This window comes from Balaenoptera borealis (genome assembly GCF_965194805.1).
Source record: "Balaenoptera borealis genome assembly, chromosome: 7".
In the NCBI taxonomy this organism is placed as follows: Eukaryota; Metazoa; Chordata; class Mammalia; order Artiodactyla; family Balaenopteridae; genus Balaenoptera; species Balaenoptera borealis.
The window spans coordinates 81,483,103-81,505,359 of NC_138864.1; the positions used below are offsets into that span (position 1 = coordinate 81,483,103).

At 41.3% G+C, this 22,257-nt stretch overlaps 1 protein-coding gene across 5 annotated transcripts in view; it reads right to left on the reverse strand.

Moving 5' to 3' along the window:
- Nucleotides 1–22,257, reverse strand: part of JAZF1 (JAZF zinc finger 1) — a 343,755-nt gene that overhangs the window by 151,414 nt on the left and 170,084 nt on the right. For all 5 annotated transcript variants that reach the window (XM_082398031.1, XM_082398030.1, XM_082398029.1 and 2 more), the window contains one exon: nucleotides 8,827–8,899. In XM_082398031.1, the coding sequence (XP_082254157.1) occupies nucleotides 8,827–8,899 (73 nt within the window). The remainder of the gene's footprint in view (nucleotides 1–8,826; nucleotides 8,900–22,257) is intronic.

A 22,257-nucleotide genomic window follows, 5' to 3' on the forward strand; every position in this document is an offset into this window, starting at 1 on the left:
CATTCTTACCCCTGTAGCTGCTGCTCTTTGGTAAGACTCACAGTCTTACCCTGAACATGTCCACCCTCAGCCATGGACTCATGAAGGACCTTCATACAGACCTTTGTGGTCCCTTTCTGCACAGATCTCTTATCTCCAGTCTCCCTGTGCTACAGATTCCAGCAGCTTTAGTTGCCCTAACTCTGACCCCTCTCTCTTTGGGTTCTAGCTCACTCGACTGCAGTAAGGAAATTGTCCTGTCAGTGAGCCAGATGACCACAGGGCTCACCTCCTAAGTTTCCTTTCTCTCACGGATCATCTGGTACTGCCTACTGTCCAGAGCTTGAAAACCACTGTCTCATCCATCTGTCCAGTTGTTTATGGTGGGGGAATTAGCAATGGCCACTGTTTAGCATACTTTATGCTGCATTCCATGTGAATACTGAATAAAAGTTGTACCCCACTCCATGTTTATCACATAGCCCTCTCAGTGCACATGGGAAGTAGGGGCTCCTGGTGTCTTAGAGAAGTGTCCCTAGAATCAATGATTTATTCACTCTCTCATTCACTCATATGAAAATTCATACTCACTCATTTACTCATTCAATAAACATTTATTGAGAGTCTACTATGTGCCAGATACTGTTTTGGGGGCTGGGGACACAGTCGTGGGAGATAGAAAGTATCCCTGCCCTCGTGGAGCTTATTTCCTGGTAGGAACTGTTCTGGCCCAGCTCCAAAGCAATGCTTCCTCTGCAGTTGTTCCTCTAATTACTGACTTGATAGAGAAAAGGGAGACTTAGCATGAGCAGAATATAAAGAATAATAAAAGACCTATTACTTATACAACACTTCCTATGTCCCAGGCACTGACTGCTATATGTGCTTTGTCCACACTGATTTAATACCCACTGTTAGGAAGGTATTATTATTATCATTAGAGTTGAGGAAACAGAGGCTGAGACTTGCCGACTTGCTCACATAGCTCACGCACAGCAGAGACAGCACTTAAACCTAAGCAGTCTGACACCTGCTCGCATGCTCTTCACCACTGCATTGCTCTATTCCTTAGAGAGAGAAGAGAATGACATTGGAGATGGGTGGGAAGAAACAGGGATCATTTCTAAACAAACAAAAAAGTTTTGTTTATTTTTTTTTAAATTTTATTTATTTTTTTATACAGCAGGTTATTACTTATCTATTTTATACATATTAGTGTATATATGTCAATCCCAATCTCCCAATTCACCTCCCCCCCCACTGCTTTCCCCCCTTGGTGTCCATACGTTTGTTCTCTACATCTGTGCCTCGATTTCTGCCTTGCAAACCGGTTCATCTGTACCATTTTTCTACATTCCACATATATGCGTTAATATACGATATTTGTTTTTCCCTTCCTGACTTACTTCACTCTGTATGACAGTCTCTAGATCCATCCATGTCTCTACAAATGACCCAATTTCATTCCTTTTTATGGCTGAGTAATATTCCATTGTATATATGTACCACATCTTCTTTATCCATTTGTCTGTTGATGGGCATTTAGGTTGCTTCCATGACCTGGCCATTGTAAACAGTGCTGCAACGAACATTGGGGTGCATGTGTCTTTTTGAATTATGGTTTTCTCTGGGTATATGCCCAGTAGGGGGATTGCTGGGTCATACGGTAATTCTATTTTTAGTTTTTTAAGGAACCTCCATACTGTTCTCCATAGTGGCTGTATCAATTTACATTCCCACCAACAGTGCAAGAGGGTTCCCTTTTCTCCACACCCTCTCCAGCATTTGTTGTTTGTAGATTTTCTGATGATCCCCATTCTAACTGGTGTGAGGTGATACCTCACTGAAGTTTTGATTTGCATTTCTCTAATAATTAGTGATGCTGAGCAGCTTTTCATATGCCTCTTGGCCATCTGTATGTCTAAAAAGCTCTATTTTTAATAGAAGCCACCTAGGTGTCTGGGCAGGTTGAGAGAAGCAAATGGATCACTATTCAAACAGGCACAGAGTAGAAGTTGATGGAGTTGGCACATAAGGGCAGAATTTTGTCCTTGTTCTTCCCAGTTGAACATGAGGGAAATGGTAGTGTTCTGCATTTTGAATCAGAAAAAGACTAGCAGGCTGTCCTGAATAAAAGGCTTCATGGTTCCTTGGGGAAGTTGAGGATGTAAGTGGAAGTGATTGAATTCTAGCAACCCCCAACTAGCAGAGCTAGTCCCATCAGATGCTTCAAGAAAAAGTGCTCTGGGATCAGGTACTTATGAAAATTATACTATCTCTCTTGGAGACTTAAAATGCATATCAGGGCTTCCCTGGTGGCACAGTGGTTGAGAATCTGCCTGCCAATGCAGGGGACACGGGTTCGAGCCCTGGTCTGGGAAGATCCCACATGCCGTGGAGCAACTAAGCCCGTGAGCCACAACTACTGAGCCTGCGCGTCTGGAGCCTGTGCTCCGGAACAAGAGAGGCCGCGATAGTGAGAGGCCCACGCACCGCGATGAAGAGTGGCCCCCGCTCGCCGCAACTAGAGAAAGCCCTCGCACAGAAACGAAGACCCAACACAGCCAAAAATAAATAAATAAATAAATAAAAAATTTTTTAAAATGCATATCAGCATAGGAGAAGATCTGACTAAATCCTGTGGTAAAGAAACCCATGCTATTTAACACCGGATTTCCTCAAATCAATTGACCACAAAACTGTTTTGGGAATAAATGAGGTGTGTGTGTGTGTGTGTGTGTGTGTGTGTGTGTGTGTGTGTGTGTGTGTGTGTGTGTGTGTGTGTGTGTGTGTGTGTGTGTGTGTGTGTGTGTGTGTGTGTGTGTGTGTGTGTGTGTGTCAGAGAGAGAGACAGAGGGAGAGAGGGAGAGAGGGAGAGAGGGAGAGAGGGAGAGAGGGAGAGAGGGAGAGGAGAGCTGGCAAACACCCATTGGAATTGCTATTCTAGGGACTAGAATTTACTGTTTAATAGCAAACACTAAGCTAAACAAAAATTCATTTTTAGAGGAGGTCATACCTAACTACTATTATGCCAAGTGGTGCAGGGAGTCTTAACAAAGAGAATTCTAGTAGAGCTGTAGTTTAGGAATGAGAGATTATTACATGTTTATTAGGTAGTAAATGACAAGAATTGAGTGCAAGAAGGTACCCATCTGTGCCTATTCATGATATTCCTTTATAGTTTACACCAAAATTATTTACACATTTAAAAAATTAAAAGTGGATTTGGAAAATTCAATTATTTTAATACAAACATATTTTGTAGAGAAAATAGTGTAATTAACAGCTATAGCCATGTCTGTTATCATGTCTTTAAGTTATCCCAATTACCCATTTCTGGGGAGTCACAAGTTATTAATAAGCTATCTTGTCACCTCGAGGCAGCTACCTGAACTATATAACAATAACTTGAAGGAAATACCCAGATGCAACCCAGCGCTTCTCATCAACCTTTCTAAGGAGATGCCTGACTTCACCTCGCAGCTCACCTATCACCTGCCTGCTGGTGAGAGGTGGTGGTGGACAGTTTCCTGTGCCTTCACAGGGCTCTGCCCTTTCTTCTTTCCTCCCAATCTGAGATGCTAAGGCATCCTTCCCCACTCTAGCTGAAGCCTGCTATGCTAGGTTGTGCCCTGCACGCTCAAGCCAGTTTCCTTGCAGCAATACATCACTTAGGAGCTCCTGGTCACCTTTCTCATAGCATTTTTTAGCTTTTGCTGTCTCCTACTGTTCAATTTTATTAGGTTGTTACCCTCCAATATCTACAGCACGGGAATTACTCTCATCTTTATGTCTTTCTGCATCCCCTCTGCCCAGCTGTCCTACCCAATTTTTTCATCATTAGTTTTCCACATTCTCCTCTTACTTTTCTAAGCTAGTGCTTTACTCTCTGACATCCCAAAAAGGCAGCCTGTAGAGCGGTTAGAAACACAGGTTCTGGAGCCTGACTGTGCAGGTCTGAACCCAATACTCCACTTCCTGCCAGCCGGGGACCTAGGGCAAGTCACTTAACTTCTCTGAGTCTCAACTTCTGAACCTGTAAAATGAAGATCATCACAGTACTTCCTTTATGTGGTCACTGTGAAGATTAAATAAGTAATGTGAAAAATGCTTAGCATAGAGCTCAAGACATAAAGAGTTATGTTTGCTCTTTCTAGTATTATTCTATATTGTCTCCTATATCCAAAATCTAGCTTTTCTTCTTGCCCTTTATACCTTTTTGCCAGGTGTATAAATATTATACAAACTAAGCAATTAAATTTCCTATTACATGAACTTGTCATTGTTTCTAACGTCACAAAATTAACAGAACTTCCTATCCTTAAAATCCATATCTATCTTTTTTCCCCCGGAACAACTCCTTCAACCCTCACTAATTCATTCAATCTCCCTCTTTCTCATTAAACTATTTTTATTTTAAAATTTGCTCAGGTGTTGTAACAGATGCACTTTTAAAGGAATTAAAGGTTGTTCAACACATTATGTTCAAGAGAGTAAAGCAATTTAAAATAGGTATAAACAAAGGCTCTCCGATTTCCACTCAGTTCTTTTTTTTTTTTTTTTTAATCCAAAAAGCTAGCTCCATTTTAAGAACCCTAACTCTGCAATTTCGGTCAGTGTTATTGCCAAAGAAAGTTTCAACTCAATTTTGAGGTGCCCAAAAGAACATCAGAGTTGCATAAACAGATATATGAGCAGAAAAATATTAATTCTTTTCCTGTTTCACTGCCCAGCAAAGTTAAGATTTTATTTCCCCCTGAGGTTTAAGGGGAAAAAAAACTTATTTGTTCAACTTTTTTTTTTTGAATAGTACTCTTTCCTGCAGTATTCAGGATATTGCCATCAAGCTGACTTTCTTTCTCATTACCTAACCTTTATTACTCTCTTCTTGCATCTTTACTGGCTTGATGTGAATTTCAATATGTTTCCCTTCTGGATCAAAGGCCCTTAAGACTCCTTTTTATCCCAATTTTTTTTCTTTTCTGTTTCAACTGAAGTATAGTTGATTTACAAAGTTGTGTTAGTTTCAGGTGTACAGCAAAGTGATTCAGTTATACATATATATATGTTCTTTTTCAGATTCTTTTCCATTATAGGTTATTACAAGATATTGAATATAGTTCCCTATGCTATACAGTAGGACCTTGTTGTTTATCTATTATATTTTATATATAATAGTGTGTATATGTTAATCCCAAACTCCTAATTTATCCCTTCCCCCTCTTTCCCCTTTGGTAACCATAAGTTTGTTTTCTATGTCTGTGAGTCTATTTCTGTTTTATAAATAAGTTCACTTGTATCATTTTTTAAAGAAGCTACATATAAGCGATATTATATGATATGTCTTTTTCTGTCTGACTTATTTCACTTAATATGATAATCTCTAGGTTCATCCATGTTGCTGGCATTATTTTATTTTTTACGGCTAATATTCTGAGTAGTAATTGAGGGACATTTAGGTTGCTTCCATGTCTTGGCTATTATAAATAGTGCTGCTCTGAGCATTGGGGTGCATGTATCTTTTTGAATTAGAGTTTGAATTAGAGTTTTCTCCAGATATATGCCCAGGAGTGGGATTGCTGGATCATGTGGTAACCCTATTTTTAGTTTTTAGGGAACCTACATACTGTTCTCCATAGTGGGTGCATCAATTTACATTCCCACCAACAGTGCAGGACGGTTCCCTTTTCTCCACACCCTCTCCAGCATTTATTATTTATAGACTTTTCGATGATGGCCACTCTGACCGGTGTGAGGTGATACCTCATTGTAGTTTTGATTTGCATTTCTCTAATAATTAGCGATACTGAGCATCTTTTCATGTGCCTGTTAGCCATCTGTGTGTCTTCTTTGGAGAAATGTTTATTTAGATCTTCTGCCCATTTTTTGATTGTGTTGTTTGGTTTTTTGATATTAAGCTGTATGAACTGTTTGTGTATTTTGGAAATTAATCCCTTGTTGGTCGCATCGTTTGCAAATATTTTCTCCCATTCCATAGGTTGTCTTTTCATTTTGTTTGTGGTTTCCTATGCTGTGCAAAAGCTTTTAAGTTTAATTGGGTCCCATTTGTTTATTTTTGTTTTTATTTCTATTACTCTAGGAGACGGGTCCAAAAAAATATTGCTGCAATTTATGTCAAAGAGTGTTCTGCCTGTTTTCCTCTAGGAGTTTTAGTGTATCCAGTCCCCTTAAGGCTCCTTTTAGCACTTTTTCCCCTATGGCCAGACTTGGCTTCCTCCTTGCAGCTCTCCATTGCTCAGCTCTCGTTTCCATCTACCAGGTGTTTATTTATCACCTACACACCAATATCTAGAGTGTCTACCATGTGTTCAGTCCTGTTATGTATGCGGCACTGTCCACAGAGGGATCCCGAGTGAGAAGGGTGGTTAGTAACCTGGGCAACCTTCCATACACAGTCCTTCTCTTGACTTAAAGATCACGAATAAACATCTCAATCCCCTACATACGTCTGCTTCTCTACCAGCTAGGACATGATATGGCGAATTCTTTACTGTCTCAGACCTCTAAATACAATGACATGTCCAGTTCAAGACACATCTTCTCCAGATCTAACTTCCAGCTTATAGCAAATAAAGGATACAGAGGAACCTGCCAAATGGCCTCTTGGAGAAAGCCTAAAGGAAACCCAGAAGGCGGCAGTATTCTGTGGGACGCTGGCCCATCTCTTCAACAAGTCACTGTGCCAGATTAAAAGAAACTTGGGGGGCAAAATATCCAGGTGCAATATGATGTTCTGGATTGGACACTGGGTTAGACAAACAGCAATAATGGCCTTGTTTAGATCACCTGGGGAAACCTGCATATGATAAGGGTATTAGATTAGATGCAAATGTACTGAAAAAGTAGAGATCAGTGACAAAACTGAGCAGGCTGCAAAAGAGTACGTACAGCTTTTGGTTAAAAATTATATTGTGTTTTGTATGTATGTATGTATGTATGTATGTATTAATTAATTATTGAAGTACAGTTGCTGTTATATAGTATTTTTTAAAAGTGACCTGAAAAATGTGTGTTAAGGTGTTACCAGTAGTGATATCTGGGTGGCGGGAATGTGATGTTTTAATTTAAAAAAATTTTCTTTTGATTATATTTTCTAATTTTCTACAATATACGGCTATAATAATAAAAGGTTATTTTTTTAAATGCTCCTTTTCTCCCAGAAGACTCATCTCAGAAAGTCCACACCCACTGATTATACCCTGACTCTCTAGGGTTGAAGCACATCCTACTGCACAGTTTATACTAAACTATCATACTTGATTCAGGTTCTCTGGTGGGTTTTTTGTCTGTGGCCCTCGGCCCTATTCTTCAACTTCACTAGAGTCCCAGATCACACCTGGCAGAATATTTCTTTCTTTAGTGAGTGTAACGCCTGTGTAATTAGTAGATCCCTGTTGCCAACATGGCTGACAATACACACAGGATGAATGAATGTAAAAATCTCACAGACTCTCATTAGAATAAGGCTTAGTAATACACGCGTTTGTATATACATAGGTAACATATTTTACCAAAAATACAATAGCCACACTATTAAAAAGTCCTATTCAATACCATAATTGATCTATAAGACTATTTATCCTATTCCTCAATGTTACTAGGCTAATTCACATACATCTCTTTCACATAATTCTAATGTATACTAAAAGACTTTTCAAAACCTGTGCTAAACTCGGGAAACAACACAGGTTTTGTGAGAAATCCAGATAAGCACATACATCTTTATTTGTATTTGATGTGATTTTGAAGGTGTTCTACTTAAAACAGCCCCAAAATTATGGTTAATGAAAAACTGTAGGAAACCCAAAGAAGATACGCAAATAGATGTTTATATTAATGAATCCTTTAAAAAACATGCTTCATAAAAGAACTTGAAGCTGAGCACAGTGACTCCAATTCAAAACCTTCTCTAGACAAGATTTAAGTAAATTTTCTGAAAAGGCATTAAAATGAAACAGTACAGATAATTCATTTCCAGCTTTCCACCTCAGATCCTGAACCTCAGCTCTGGTACCAAGAAACCATAAACACTCTTCGCCTTATATAAAAAGGGGACAGTCAATAGAAATTCAAGCACTGAATTATGAGCCGAGAATTTTTCATTCCCATTAAAAACTAGTTTCGCTTTTCCTTTGCCTTTTTCTCTTGGGGGGGGCGGGTGTTTTCCTAACATCAGTTGATTTCAGGTTCTCTTCAAAAATCCCTGTCTCCTTAATTATTTAAGTTGGATGAAACAACAAGTCCTCTCTTTGACCTGATATATTAAGTTCTAAACTGCTCTCTAAGGTCGTGCTCAGACGTTCAGTTCCAGGAAAAACTCGCGTGACTCAACACAGATGGGAGAATGAGAATTCTCTGAGAATTCTCACAGTTGAGAATGTTTTTACTAAAAGGTGAACTGCTACTAAGTAACTCTGATATTCAATTATTTCAGTTTGTTATATCCTGATATATTCTGATATTCCAACAATGTCCTGAATTCATAAAGCACCTCTTCACCCCAGGGTTTAAAAGTTTCACTCAAACATAAATCCATTAATCTCCAAACTGCCCTATGAAGTCAAAAGAGTATATTCTAACTCTGCACGCAAACTACTTCCAGAATGAGCTTATAAATCAGTCATGTTTCAGCCATATGAACAGAGAACTACAACCTGCCTCTCCCCATCAGAGAAACAAGAAAATTCCATATAGAAGTTGATTTTAAATAATCTCCTGCAAATAACTGAAGACTGAAAACATTTTTCCTACCTCGTTAAAAAGATACATTTAAAAAATAAACATGTGGCAGATACGAGGTTGCTATAAATTCTGAAAATGGCTTACCTATTAATGTAACTGAGGGCAACATAGGTTGGCTGCTGTAATTCTTGTTTTTCTAAAACACGTGGATCCGTATCTGAAATAAAAACACAATTATGATTTTTCAGCTTTCACATCAGAATATATGTGGCTACCTAACCTAAAGTAACAGAGGCTAAATGGAGAAAAAGATTAACTTAGTAGAGCGCTTTTTAACGAAAACTCAGTCAGCAAAGCACAATCATTTGTTCATTCATTCATAAATAACAAGATATTGCATTACTTTTCAAGAGAATTCCAAACATCAACAGTGATAAAATGTCCATCTGTCACACAAACTCTTGCACAATCCCCCTCATAAATATTGGTTTTCACTGCTTAAAGTTACAATGTTGGCATGGTTTTTGGTGGTTAATCGGCCTAAGAAAGAAAGGCTCTGTTATAATTATGCTCACTTCAATGCTGGAACAAATTAGTTGCCATTGGAAAGCTCCATCAATCTGAAAATCTACTGAGTATTGTTCTTATTCACTGCATACTTTTCTGGGTTCGGATTCACATTCTAGAGGGCAACTCTTCTCCTTCTTAACTGTATAATAAGTTTATTATAACTTTTCTAGACTCTCAATCAGAAATTCTCATGCTGGTTCAGAATCCACAAACACCACATTCATCAGAGGGTTTTTTTTCCCCCTTGAAGAGAGAGAATTCAACACCAGAGCAAACTTCCCTAACAGTGCTTCTCCAACACAGCACCAGAAATGCACTTTTAACAACTAGAAATATATTCAAACTTCTCATGTAGAGAAATGATTGTGCTAAGTATATGCAAAAACAATGTTTCTATAGTAAGACTACAAAGAAACGTGAACACATTTTTGTTTTCTTAGAAAAAGGTTCAGACATTTCACACAGATTTCATTACAACCTCGTTTAAAACCATCTCATTATTAGAACTCTTCCAGCTGCACTTGGCAATAACACCTTCTTTGATGTAATGACAGATATCGTTTCAAGCACCTTGGTACAGGAAGTGTTTACTGCCCATGGTTCTTGTAAGATACACATGCTAACTCCAAAGTGCGTTAACAGGTGATGGGGGTAGGGGGTGTAGACACAGTGGCATAGAGCACAGGTGGCAAAAATGACAGCATCAAAATCAATTTACAATGCTTTCCACTCCCAGACTAAAACTGGACAGTAGTGGCGATTTTTTTATTGGTGTTATAGTTAAGAATCTCATGTTCACTTTATTATTTTTCCTATGCCAAGAATTTCAGGGACACACTATTCAGAAATCCTGCTTCCTGGGTCGTTGCCATCGCAAGCCATGAAAGCCAAATTCTGAAACAAGAGACAAAGGTTCTCTGAATGGCTCCATCAAGTTGGGTCTCGAGGTTTCGGCAGCGCAAGTGAGGACAGATCAGTAACTCAGCATTTCCTCTGCCTCCTATGATGATTACATAGGCACCTGAGGCTGTTTGTATTGATAGATCCCTGGCCTACAGCAACACTGTTTTCTTTGTTCCACCATCTTCCATAACCTAGGCTAGATTTATGCTCACATACCCTCAAATTATGAGTGGTGAAATGGACTTCCAGAAGCTTCCAAATGCCTTTCCATAACAACAACAACAACAAAACCATCTGGAAGCACCTCAGGCAGGATTCTCCTGTTTTTCTAGAATGCAGACCCCGGTAACCGACAAGAAAGTAGAACTTCCAGACGTATGTCCACCAGGCCTGAGACATCTCTTTCAGATTAAATGTTTCCTTGGGCAACCTTCAGAACATCCATGAAAGCTTCGTGTTCTTAAAACGAAATTAGGTACTTGGTGCCCACACATCAGGAGAAGCCTGCACAAGCGCTACCAGAGGAAAAGCATCAGGGGCTGGTCGCGAATAGACATCAGCTCCGTCACCCGCTTCCTGGCTGACTGGCGTGCAATGATCATGACTCACCATTTTATGGATTTAATTACACTGTGGAGCACTTCGCATTCAGTAAAAGTATAATGGCCGTCTTCATTATTTCTCCCTCCCTGACCAAAAAGTAACTGTCGGATGCTAAAAACTCTCTACAGGAGAGGACTGGAGCGACAAAGGCCTCAGGTGTTCACAGCAGGACGATGACGTCCTCCTCGTGAAGACGGAACGTCATTAGCAGAATGAACTGGAGAGAGTAACACGGTCCGTTGGAAATTACTGACTACAACAGGAAGAACTTCTTTAAACCACGTGCTACACCATCGAGACAGTTTTTGCACAAGTCGCTACAATAAGAAACGTGATATGAAGTGCAGTGGCCATAGTGCACAATCTCCCAGATATTTCTCTGGTTTGTTTATGGCACTGATCAAAAGGTGAACCTGGAACGTTGGCTACCGCTGCCCAGAGATAAAATCCACCTCAGTAAATGGTCTGTGGGATAGAAACGCTTGAATTTTTCATGGCCACACGATGTTCCTTAAACTGGTAACTGGCAAGAAAGTAAAGCATCCCATACTGCGGCTACCTACAGCCCCATACAGCAACGCTCTACCACTCTTATATCACAAAGAAGGCACAGGAAGATGAACCCAAAATTTCTCAGCAGGGCAGGGCACAGCCAAAAAAAACCCACTAAGAGTTGACTGTTTTCTGTCTCACATCACCCCTTGCACGCTCACAGATTTCAAGCTGACTGAAGATAAAGGAATTCAAATATGAAAATGTATTTTAAGATATCCAAGCAATAAAAACCTATCAACTTCAAAGTTTCTAAAACATAGCACCCTCCACAGTAGACAGCAATGTGCTTCTTCTACCGTTCCTAGTTCAGGGTAATAGCTTGAACGCACAGTTCAACAGTAAGGACGAGACACAAAGTGGAAGCTTGCTGTAGCTCATCTGGTCCTACTGCCCTGTGGTTTTATAGAGTCAATTAAACAGCAAAAGGCTCAGTGTCGCAGCACCAGCTCCCACGACTTCTCAAGTAGTTAAGAGAAAAGCCAGGCAAACGGCAGAAATAAGGAAAGGACAATCTTCAGACCCTTCTGGATAGGAACTAGAGTTAAACATGACGAAAGGAGGGCAAACAGCACACCTTGTTCAATCAGGGAGGCCTGTGTCCATCAGCTCTGCTGTCGCTGGTGTTGGGAACCAACGTCTACCAAGTGCCTGGATTTGGGACCTATGTTGAGTCTTTTGTAGCGCTATCTTCAAGTTTCCAGGAAAACGCTATCAAGATTGTTTGCTGGGTTAACAGAAGCTAACTGAGGAGCTCATGGGCTTTGGCTGTGCTTCAGCTAGTCTACATTGCTGGGATTTATATGCCTGGATTTATTTCCAATTTAAGAATGTCAGAAACCAGCCATACTACCTCTCAACAAGACTAATGAGGCCTCTATCAGCAAGGAGCTATTTGCAGGCTGGGAGGCAGCAATGAGGGGGAGACAGGATATCACGCCGCCCCTGCCCAAGAAGGCCTTCTTCAAATTCTATATTCTCCAAATGCTGGGCTCTTTGCTCCGTGTGGAGGGCAACAGTGGGAGGCCTGAGATGACGTGAGTGGGAAGGCAGCCCCGGAAGATCCTGGAGAGGCAAAGGCCCACCCAGCCAGATGAGGGATACTGAAGGTCTGGGATGGAAACACCACTTTTCTGTGGACTCACTTGGTAATAATTAATGGGCACAGTCTGTTCTCAGTCTTCCCCCCAACAGCTGAACTCACAAAACCACAGAGTTTTAGTTTATTCAGCAGAGCCTTCCACAACATCCCTGGCTGAGCGCGTGCATCCCTCCTCCTTTCTCTGCATTACCTCATCCCCAGCACTGTCCCCGCACTTGTGTCACCATAGAGGCAGACGCTGGGCACATCCTTTCCCCTTCCCACATTTCTCAGAGATGAACCATCTCAATTTCTTTCCTTTCTCCAGCACTCAGCTCAGGGGCAGGCATGTAGGAGATGCATTATCATTATTAAATGGATACACTAATTTTATGATGAGGAAATGGAAGATTTTGGGTCAAACATGGCAGATTGATCAAAGGCGTTCTTTTCCTTCACCATCCAAGGCCCCACTAAAGGAAGAAATAAAGGAATTAAAACCTCTCCGGGGATAGGAAAAAAAGGGGAGACATCAGCAGACAAGTGGTTTGGACCAGTGTTTTGGAAGATGGAAAACTCATACAGGAGTGACAAGTGACTCAGAGAGTAGAGGAAGCTATAGTCTCAAGCGCCTGCAGCGGGGGAGATGCATGGGCCAGGAGGGGAACCCAATGGGTTCCCCTCCTGGCCCATGCTTCTAGCCCCGAGAGGCCCTGGACTTGGAGGTGCCAGGTGTTGCAAAAGGCAAGGAAGGGAAGGTTCAGGGCTGAAAACAGGAGAATTGTTTAAAAGGTTGATTATCTAGAGACACTGAACCAGGAAACCAAGCACAGCGGAGATAGAGGGGGAGTGGGGAGAACACAGGGCTGAAAACAAGGGGATTAAAGTGGAAATATACCTACTTCACTGGTCCCAAGAACACTGACAGCCAGGCGGGAGGATTCCTCTCTGATTAGGCTAAGTGGGCGCAGAGAAGAGATCGCCAGATGCCGACATGTGGCAATTCCTTGATTAAGTGATTTCCCTGCGGATAAGTCTATGGTCAACGAGCTCCATCCATGCCTCTATCCAGAGCCTCCCATCAGGTTTTTATTGCCTCAGTGTCTTAAATAGGAGCCAAGAACAGTCAAGGAGTGATCATTAGACATTTGAGGGAAAGTCTTGAATGTGAATGGAAGATATACCAAAACAAATAAATGGTGGGAGACAGGAGCAAAGGAGCAGACAAATTGAGGCTTGGCAAGTTAAGTGACATGCCTATTTACACAAACCCAGTTAACAGCAGGGCTAGGACCAGAAGCCCTGCGTCCTGAGTCCCATTAGGCCAGCATTTTGACCATTTAATGCTCATCCTCTGAAGTCAATTCATTGCTACCAACCAGTTGCAACACTGGCCTCCATACAATCTTTATAGCTTTCTTAAAAGCCCAGCAAAGTTCTGTTGCAACTTTCACTCCACTTTTAGGACTGAATTTTGATGAACCGACAATTTACGAAGACCGACTTTTAATTCACAGCTAGTTTACTTTAGCTGCTGAAATAAATATTTCTTGCCGGCAATGGTCCTTTCAAAAATAAAAATAAAAAACCCTACAATTGCACATAACTGGCCTTTGAATGGATCAACTTTTCCTTCGTTTATAGACACGTCGTTTGAAACTTCTCCCAAGCCATAATTTCCATTACAGGGCAGTCAGTGCAAATTACAGTGAGATTCTTGCCTTTCCAAATTCAATGTGAAATCCAGATGCAGTTAAGTGTTGCTGTAAACTTTATGAGTTAAATATCTAAAAGTCGGGGACATTGTGCAATACAATAACGCCATCTATTAAAAAAAGCATTTATGTTCCCATTTGCAGCCTGAGTTTTCCTCCACAAGTGAATGAATAAACGTTATTCAACCAAGAACCATTTGGACAATGCTCTAGGAGGCTCATTTATAAACAAACACAGCATACTGCAGCCTTTTTAGTTTCCGGCATGACCAGAGGGTTAAAGTTATTAGAAATAGACAGTTCTGACCAGGATGCTTTCTAACTCTTCACCAACCCATCAAACTCCTAGGATCATTGATGACTGCTTGAGAGTGGTAGCTATTTTTCCCCAAGTATAAGGTGTGTAGCCTTATATGTATGACACTCTCAGTCTGCACTCTTCAGCCAAATTCTCTACCTTGTTACCTGGGACAAGAGAGACTGCCAGAGTCCATCGTGGCTGCCAGGTATGCTTGTGCAGTGCACAACCTGTACATCTGTATATAGCGACCCTGAAGACTGGGGTGCTGGGGTTACACAACAATAAAATTCTTCCAAACAGGAATAAGGCCAAAACTTGGTCCCATTTGATCTTACAGGCATGTGTGCATGTACATGGACGTGTCTGCTTTCCCCAGAAATGAACCTGATGATGGATCCAAGTAGCATGTGATACAAAAGACCGTAAAGGAGCTTCTATGTCACCGCTGCCCATGGGAAGAGCCTAAAAGCACGTATCTGGAAGAAAAGAGAGCTGCTGGTGGGTGAAGGTAAGTGACAAAAGAGAAGGCAGGGAAAATGAGGCTCTCGAAGTCCTCTCTGCAAGGCTGGAAGGGCAATGGCTGTTCATGAAAAGAGACCTTCAACTCCTTCTGCCTAAAATTGTTCGCCCAAGGAAATTCTACCCATCTTCCAAGGCGCTGGCCTATGCACTACCTCTACCATGCGTTATGCTACACACATTTGCCAATCTGTCTTAACACCCCACCAAAATGGAAGCTCCTTAAGGGACCAGATCTTAGAAGCCACAAACCCTAAGTCCAGTGCTTCGTAAATAATCAGTGAACATATGCTGAACAAATAAATGAATGCCCTGGGCATGCATAACACAAAAGACATAAAGATAAGCATTCAGCTCAGACTATTCAACTAGGAGAGTCAGACGGACAGGAGAGGAAAACAGACCCAAGTGTAAGTGACTGCCAGTACAGAGAGATACTTATAAGAAAAATATATACCAGTAAGCACAGATGTGCAAAAGGATAGAAAATGATGCAAAATTCAGAATAATGAGAGAGAGGGGCAGAAAGGGCTAATCTGGGAAGGATTTACTGATGAATAGGAACTGAGGTGGGTTTTGAAGGAAGGGACTTAGGCATAGGCAGTGGTTCATAGGTGAGGTTAGGGATCTGAAAATGGCATGAAGTTTGAAGCAGAAAGCACAGGTGAGAAGTCTGTGGGTACCATGGAAACGTGGGCTGCAGAGCCGATATTCATTAGTTATAAAATATTTATAGAGATACTTTAAAACAGTTGCTCTGAACTGTGGGCGATTTTGCCCCCCACCCCCAGCCCATCAGGATGTTTGCCAATATCTAGAGAACAACTGGGGTGAGGATGCTACTGGCATCTAGTGGGTAGAGGCCGGGGATGCAGCTGCACATCCTACAGTGCACACACAGGACAGCACCCCCCAGCCCCCACAAAAGAATTACTTGGCCGAAGATGCCAATGATGCAGATGTTGAGAAACCCTGTGTTAGAGCTCTATGAATATTATGAGGATGGAGCTATTGCTTCTAGATGATAATCTCTGTTATTTTCCGTGGTCTAAATCAAACGGCTGGTTAGGAGGCTACAGAAGATACAAGACGTTGTTTGGACTTACAAGAGCTCAGACTTTCTTCATGGAGACAAAGATACTGAGTTCATTTCAAGAAAGACATACTGCACTCTTGTCATGCACTAGTTGCAAAAGGGAAATTCTAAGTCAGTAGATTTACAACTGAGCAAGAAAGACAACACAATTCACAGTTAACAATAATCCAAGACTGACTGATCTGTGCCAACCTGGAGGACTACGCTAGCTGCTGTAGAAACAAAACAGGATTCTCTGGGCGAATCAGAGAAACTTCTTGAAAGGAAATTTTACATGAGCCTTGAACTAAAGCTCTAGTCAGAAAAGGTAAGAAAATGGTGAATCAGAATAGAAAACGGTCTGAGCATTAGCAGAAACAAGCAGAGACAGGGGCAAGAAAGCCAGTGTGGCTGGAACTCTGCACGAAGAGCCTCACAATGCAGATCATGCCCATGTCCTGGAAGGCTTGAAATGTTCTCCAAGAGTTTGGACTTAATTCCGTGAACAATGGAGAGCCTCAGAAGGAATAAACTGATACGGTCCATGTTTTAGAAAAATAACTGGTGGTGGTGTGGAGAATGGGGGGAAAAGCTGGAATAAAGGAATATAAGATTTGGTGAAAGTAGAAATGGAAATACACAGTTTTTCTTGTGTTACAGATCTGAGGGCCTCATTACCAAAAGTAAGGAAGAAACTAGAAAGTGAAAAGGGTTTGACAGGCAAGAAAAGGAGGTCTGCTTCTGATGTGTGGTAAGACATTTTGCAGAACCAAGAAGACTCAAAGGAAGAAGAGATAAAAGGACTCAGGACACAGATAGGGACTGCGGCACTGTAGATTCCCACCATAATGCCACGTTCCAGCAGGCACTGGAACCAGACCATGTCCCGCAAAACGAAACGACGATACAGCAAAAACCTGACCACTCTGAGTCAAAACTTGGTTATCATGTAACTCAGCCAATTCAATAGGAAGTACTGACTGAGGACTTAGTAGGCCTAATAAAATCCCAGCAGGGATAAAGAAAAGCCAAAGGTTGTACTGCATTTGAAACCAAGGAATTGGCAAATTTCACAAGGGAGTGAATATAAAAGAGTGGGACAAAAAGAGAACTGAGTCAAAATGTACCCCGAGTTCAGTGTTTTAACTGATTTGGTACCCAAGATTCTAAGGCTCACTACTGTAATCACCCTCCCATTGGAATCCCTGCTCCCACATCTTGGTGATGCTAAGGATTATAATGCAACTCCACACCCGTCAAACTGCCTCTGTTCAATACTAGCTGTATAACTTCTTTAAGTCTTAGGGTTTTTTTTCATCTGTAAAATTTTGATAAGGATAGTACTTTTGCGTGAGTGCTGAAATGAGGATTAAATAAGTAATGTGTTAGGTGTAGCTACTTGTTGGTTCTTTAGCCCGTAGAATGTTTTGAAATCAAACTCTGTACTGTTGTGGATTATCTCCATTTTATAGTCAGTGGCATAATGATGCATAGATGATCTAAGAACTCATCATTCACATAATGTAGTGAGATTGCTGGCTACCATCCGGTAGTCATTTCCCCCTTCTTCCTCCATAATGCTTAGGAATATGGCTGTCTGGTATAAAGACTACATTTCCCAGCATTCCTTGAGCCAGGTGTAGCCCTGTGACTAAGGCCTGGCCAATAGGATGTAAGGCTTCTGGGAAGCGGCTTTAAAGTCATGTGCCTTTCCTTGTGGTTATTTTTCCCTCCTGCGTCTACTTTGGATATGATATAATCTACAGAAGTCATACATGGCTGAGCAACACAATAGGAGCCTGAATCCCTGATCCCATGAAGACCCACACCTCTCTGAGACTGACCACCTCCAGACTTCTTGAAAGTGAAAGAAATAAACTCTTCCACTTAAGGCATGTGCTATGTAGGGTTTTTCAGTTACATGAAACCAAACCAGATCTTAACAGAAACATGAAACAACTGGAATGCTGGTTTATTTTGTTGGACTCAAAAGTTCTAATCTGATGTCTTGCTTTGTTTTTTTAGATTCTTAAAAAATTCTCTTTAACAATTTAATATGCCAGCTCATGGAAAGAAAATAAGAGTAAAATCACACCCACATCACCACACCATCTGTGGATCACTCTTAACCTGGGATAATTAAAGAATGGGAGAAAGAGGAGGAGGAAACCATCATGTCAAATTATGGCTCCTTTGGTGGCTTTAGGACTTTTTCTAGAATTGGTTATTAACGGGCAATAATGAAGCAAATTGCACATGCATATTACTTCTGAGTTATGAACAATGCAACCAGCAGTAACCTTTGAAGCTGTCAGGATCTTTTCAGGCAAGCAATTAAAGTGAAAAATGAAAGTGTGCACAACTTCCATCACCCAGTACTACATGTAATAACACCACCTACAACACTGACATAAGAGTGGGACTCAGTCTGAATATTTATTAATGCAGATCTGTTCCCATTTGTTCCTCTTCTTTTTCCCTGTAACCCATTCCACCCCCACCTGCCAAATTTTTTTTTTCTTCTTTAAAGGGCAGCTCTGACACCATGGATTGCATTCACCTGAAACCTCCATGCAGTGTGACATCCCTCCCGTCTTCACCTAAAGAAATTTCCTTTGCTATCCCTTGACCAAGATATAAATTTAGGGCAAGCCTGGATTCTAGAGAAGAAAAAGTTGATAAGGAAGTAAGCCCCAATTAGGACAACACAAAATCAAGATTAAAATAATTAACATACAGGAGGCCAAATATATGTCAAGTACTGTGTGCTAGGCACTGAAGGCCCCTCACCCATCCTCCAAAGGTCCCAGTTCTCAAGTAGTCCAGACTCTGGAGGATCTGACTTACAGTGATCTGTAATAAAAATGATCTGGTGTAAAAAATATCTGATTTTCTGCCAAAGTGTAGCTATCACTCCCTGCTTGCATATGTTTTGTGATTTAAGTACTTGGAAGGACTTAAAGAAATGGCAGGAATAGACACAGAGGTAAGCCACTTGGAACAGGTCTTTCCAAGCAGAGAAGAAACCCGTGTTCTGAGTTCGAAGACGTGAGGCCTATGGGTCCTATAAGCAAGTTTGTCTCATTTGGTTTCAGCCATTTCTATGCCGCCAAATACCTGGAGACCGGTGCTTCTCAACCAGAACTGCTCACTAGTATCGCCTGGGTAGCTGTAAAAAATTCTGAGGCCTAAGACCCATCTCCAAAGATTCTAACATGCAACCAGAAGAGGGATGAAGATCTGGTTCGGAAAGTCATTAAACCAGTTTGCATTTTTCCCCAAGCTAAAAAGACAATTGTAAAACCGGAAATGATTTATTGAAAGTAATTTAAAAGCTTTATAAATAAATCCAACATCCAGTAAAACCTCTAAATTCAGACTTCACTTGAGGCTCAGGTCTTCACCACCCCCATCCCCCCGCCCCAGCTTTTTGCTTTCTATAGAGAAAGTGCTAAGCTTAATGATTATGTAGACTATTAGTGTCTTCGTGTATCTTTAAAAGCAAATCACAAACAACCAAATACCAGCGGCCCTTGAATTGTGCGCAATTTTCATCCACTCAATAAGGGTGCTCTGACAAAGACCTCTTACTGGGACACGCTCCCCCCCGCCAACCTTTTCCTTTTGGTCACCGATTTTCTTCACAGTATGTCCCTAAAATGGTAAGACTGCATCCCTCGAAGTCTTCCATGGCTCAGAATTTTCTGTCATTCAGATTGGCCCCAACCAGTGTGGTTTTCCTTGCTGTTATTATTCACCTCACTTAGAAATCAGGTCATAACCAAGCATATTCATTTTGCATTTTGGAAGCCAGTTAAGGATTTGGCAAAAGGAATCACCCTCATTACTTCTCGCCTCCCAGGGAGGCAGAATCATTGCTTTAAAAAGAAAAGAAAGAAGAAATAGCTGAACATCTGGAAGTGGAGTGGCCTGACTGTTCTGCCTAAGAGCCATCAAACACAAGGGCACAAATCAGTTACAGTTTGCCAGGGTGGAGGGCTGATATGCAACACTCTGCCTGGTGGGCTCTGGGATGCCTCATGGCATCTCCGTGCCCAGATAGCAGCCAGGAATAGGATGTGCAGGCTCATGGGCCACAAAGGTTATGCAGTTTTCGGGGATTTATTCCTCCCCGTTCTGTGTGGGTTGTGCACTCATTCTACTCGCTAATGAGGAGGGTCACATGCTGGGCTGCCCACAGATCAATCTCGCTGATGGTGTGAATTTGGGCGTCTGGGAAGGCCCTGGCACCTGGCAGACGGCTCCTGGCATTCTTGGCTTCTATGGAAGAACTTCTGGGAAGCAACTCTAGACTTTCCGGGTTGTTTTTTTTTTTTCTCTCCAAGGCTTTAATTTCTTTAGACAGGCAATATAATATTCATGGGCACAGTCTGCTACTTAATTCTGTGACTTGAGCAAGTTTCTCAGCCTAAGTCTCAGTTTTCTGATATAAAAGACAGCGATTCTCAGTTCCTACACATTATGAGGTTATTATGAGGATTAAAAGAGACAAGCCATACAGAGCGTAGTGGCTGATACATGAAATACTTAATAAACCATACCTGTTATTATTACTGTAGGTAGTCAGGTCTGAAAGCATTTACTGTTTACGTTGTCAGACCACATTTGTGAACAACCAACTGTTATTAAGTAGCAATGATAACTGACAACAAAAATAGAATTAGCATTACTAAGTGCCTACTATGAGTCCATGCAGAATAAGCTGCTTTCTCCGTGCAATCCTCATGAAAACCCTGCAGGGGAGGTACCTCCCCCATCCCTTTCTCAAAGGAAAATGTAAGGCTCAGAAAAGGTCCAGATCACACAGCTCGGAGATAAGACCTCAGATCCAGGTGTGACTTCCAAGTGCAGCTATTTGACCCTGACCACCACCTAGTTCTACCACACTATTCAATAGCAATGCTCTCAAACTAAATGGCCAACTGGCCTGTTCTTGATTTTATTCTCACTAAAACACTGCTTCATGGATAAAGCACTGGAATGCTTTGGAAGCACTGGGACAAAAAACATGGACAAATTCTGATGAAAACCAGAACCTGGGACACAGGCTTAAACAGTTATTTATCTGCATCTCCTAGTCAATTTCTCCTCTGGGTGACTGATCTAAAAGAACACCAGATCTGGATCCAGAAGATATGGATTCTAGTCCTCGTTCTAACTAGTTCCAACTTATAACTTTAAGCAAGTTAGTTTCCTTACCTATGAAATGACCATAATGATAGTGCACCCACCCCACAAGCCTGACATGAGAATCACCTTTGAACTGAGCGATTCCAGTATAAACTCTAAGGCTCCACCTCTGGCTGCCAACCTAAGGTGGCCTTGGAATTATTATCCCTCCAACAGGAGCAGCCCAATGCAGCCACATTAGCTACTTGTTAGTCTCCTGAACAAATACTGTGTGGGGAAGAGAAAGATCAAACTATACACTGAAATAGTGACCTGAGTTACTTGTATAGAGAGTTTAGACTTCATCTTCCTTCATCCCTGAAGCTTAGAGAGCACATGCATACGCACTGGTGTTACTGTTCTCCCGCAAGAGTAAGGACCTTCATCAGAAAGCTCTCCAATTCCTCTTCCAAAGAGTCATGTGTCTTGCCAGTGGAGACAGAAAACTTTTTGGCTAGTTTTCAGCTGAGTTTATTAAGCCATTCTGACTAACTAAAAACAGTGTGATCAATTAACTTGCTTTATAGCTAAAAGGAAAGCCTTTCAATTTATAAACCAAAACACACTGAAGTGATTTTATCACACATTCAAACCAAATGCAAAACTCCCCATAATGCTTGAGTAAAACAGGCATTATCAAAGTAAGCACAAGACATCGGATTCCTCAGAGAGGTTCAGGAGACTTTGGGGATTTGGTAAACATTACTATCAGCTGAGTTTCAGAAAATGGAAGACAGAGAGGCTGATGGATTTTCTCAGCTTACTGGAGATGAGGCTTAATACTCTAGACATGGATTCAATACCATGAAGATATTAAAAAAGGAATGGCTTTAAAAAGGAATGCAGAGATAACATATACTTTTTAAATAGATATGTTCTTTGCTGACCAGACATAGCCAGGCTGCCTGTCGTTCTCTTTCCCCTTCAATCCACCTCCACACTCTAGGACCTAGCTCAGTGTGTTCCCAACATTTCCACGGTATGATACGTATTTTAAATTGTAACCAGTACACTTCCCCCACAGAAATACACAGAGGGTTCACAGAACATTACTCAACTTCACTGT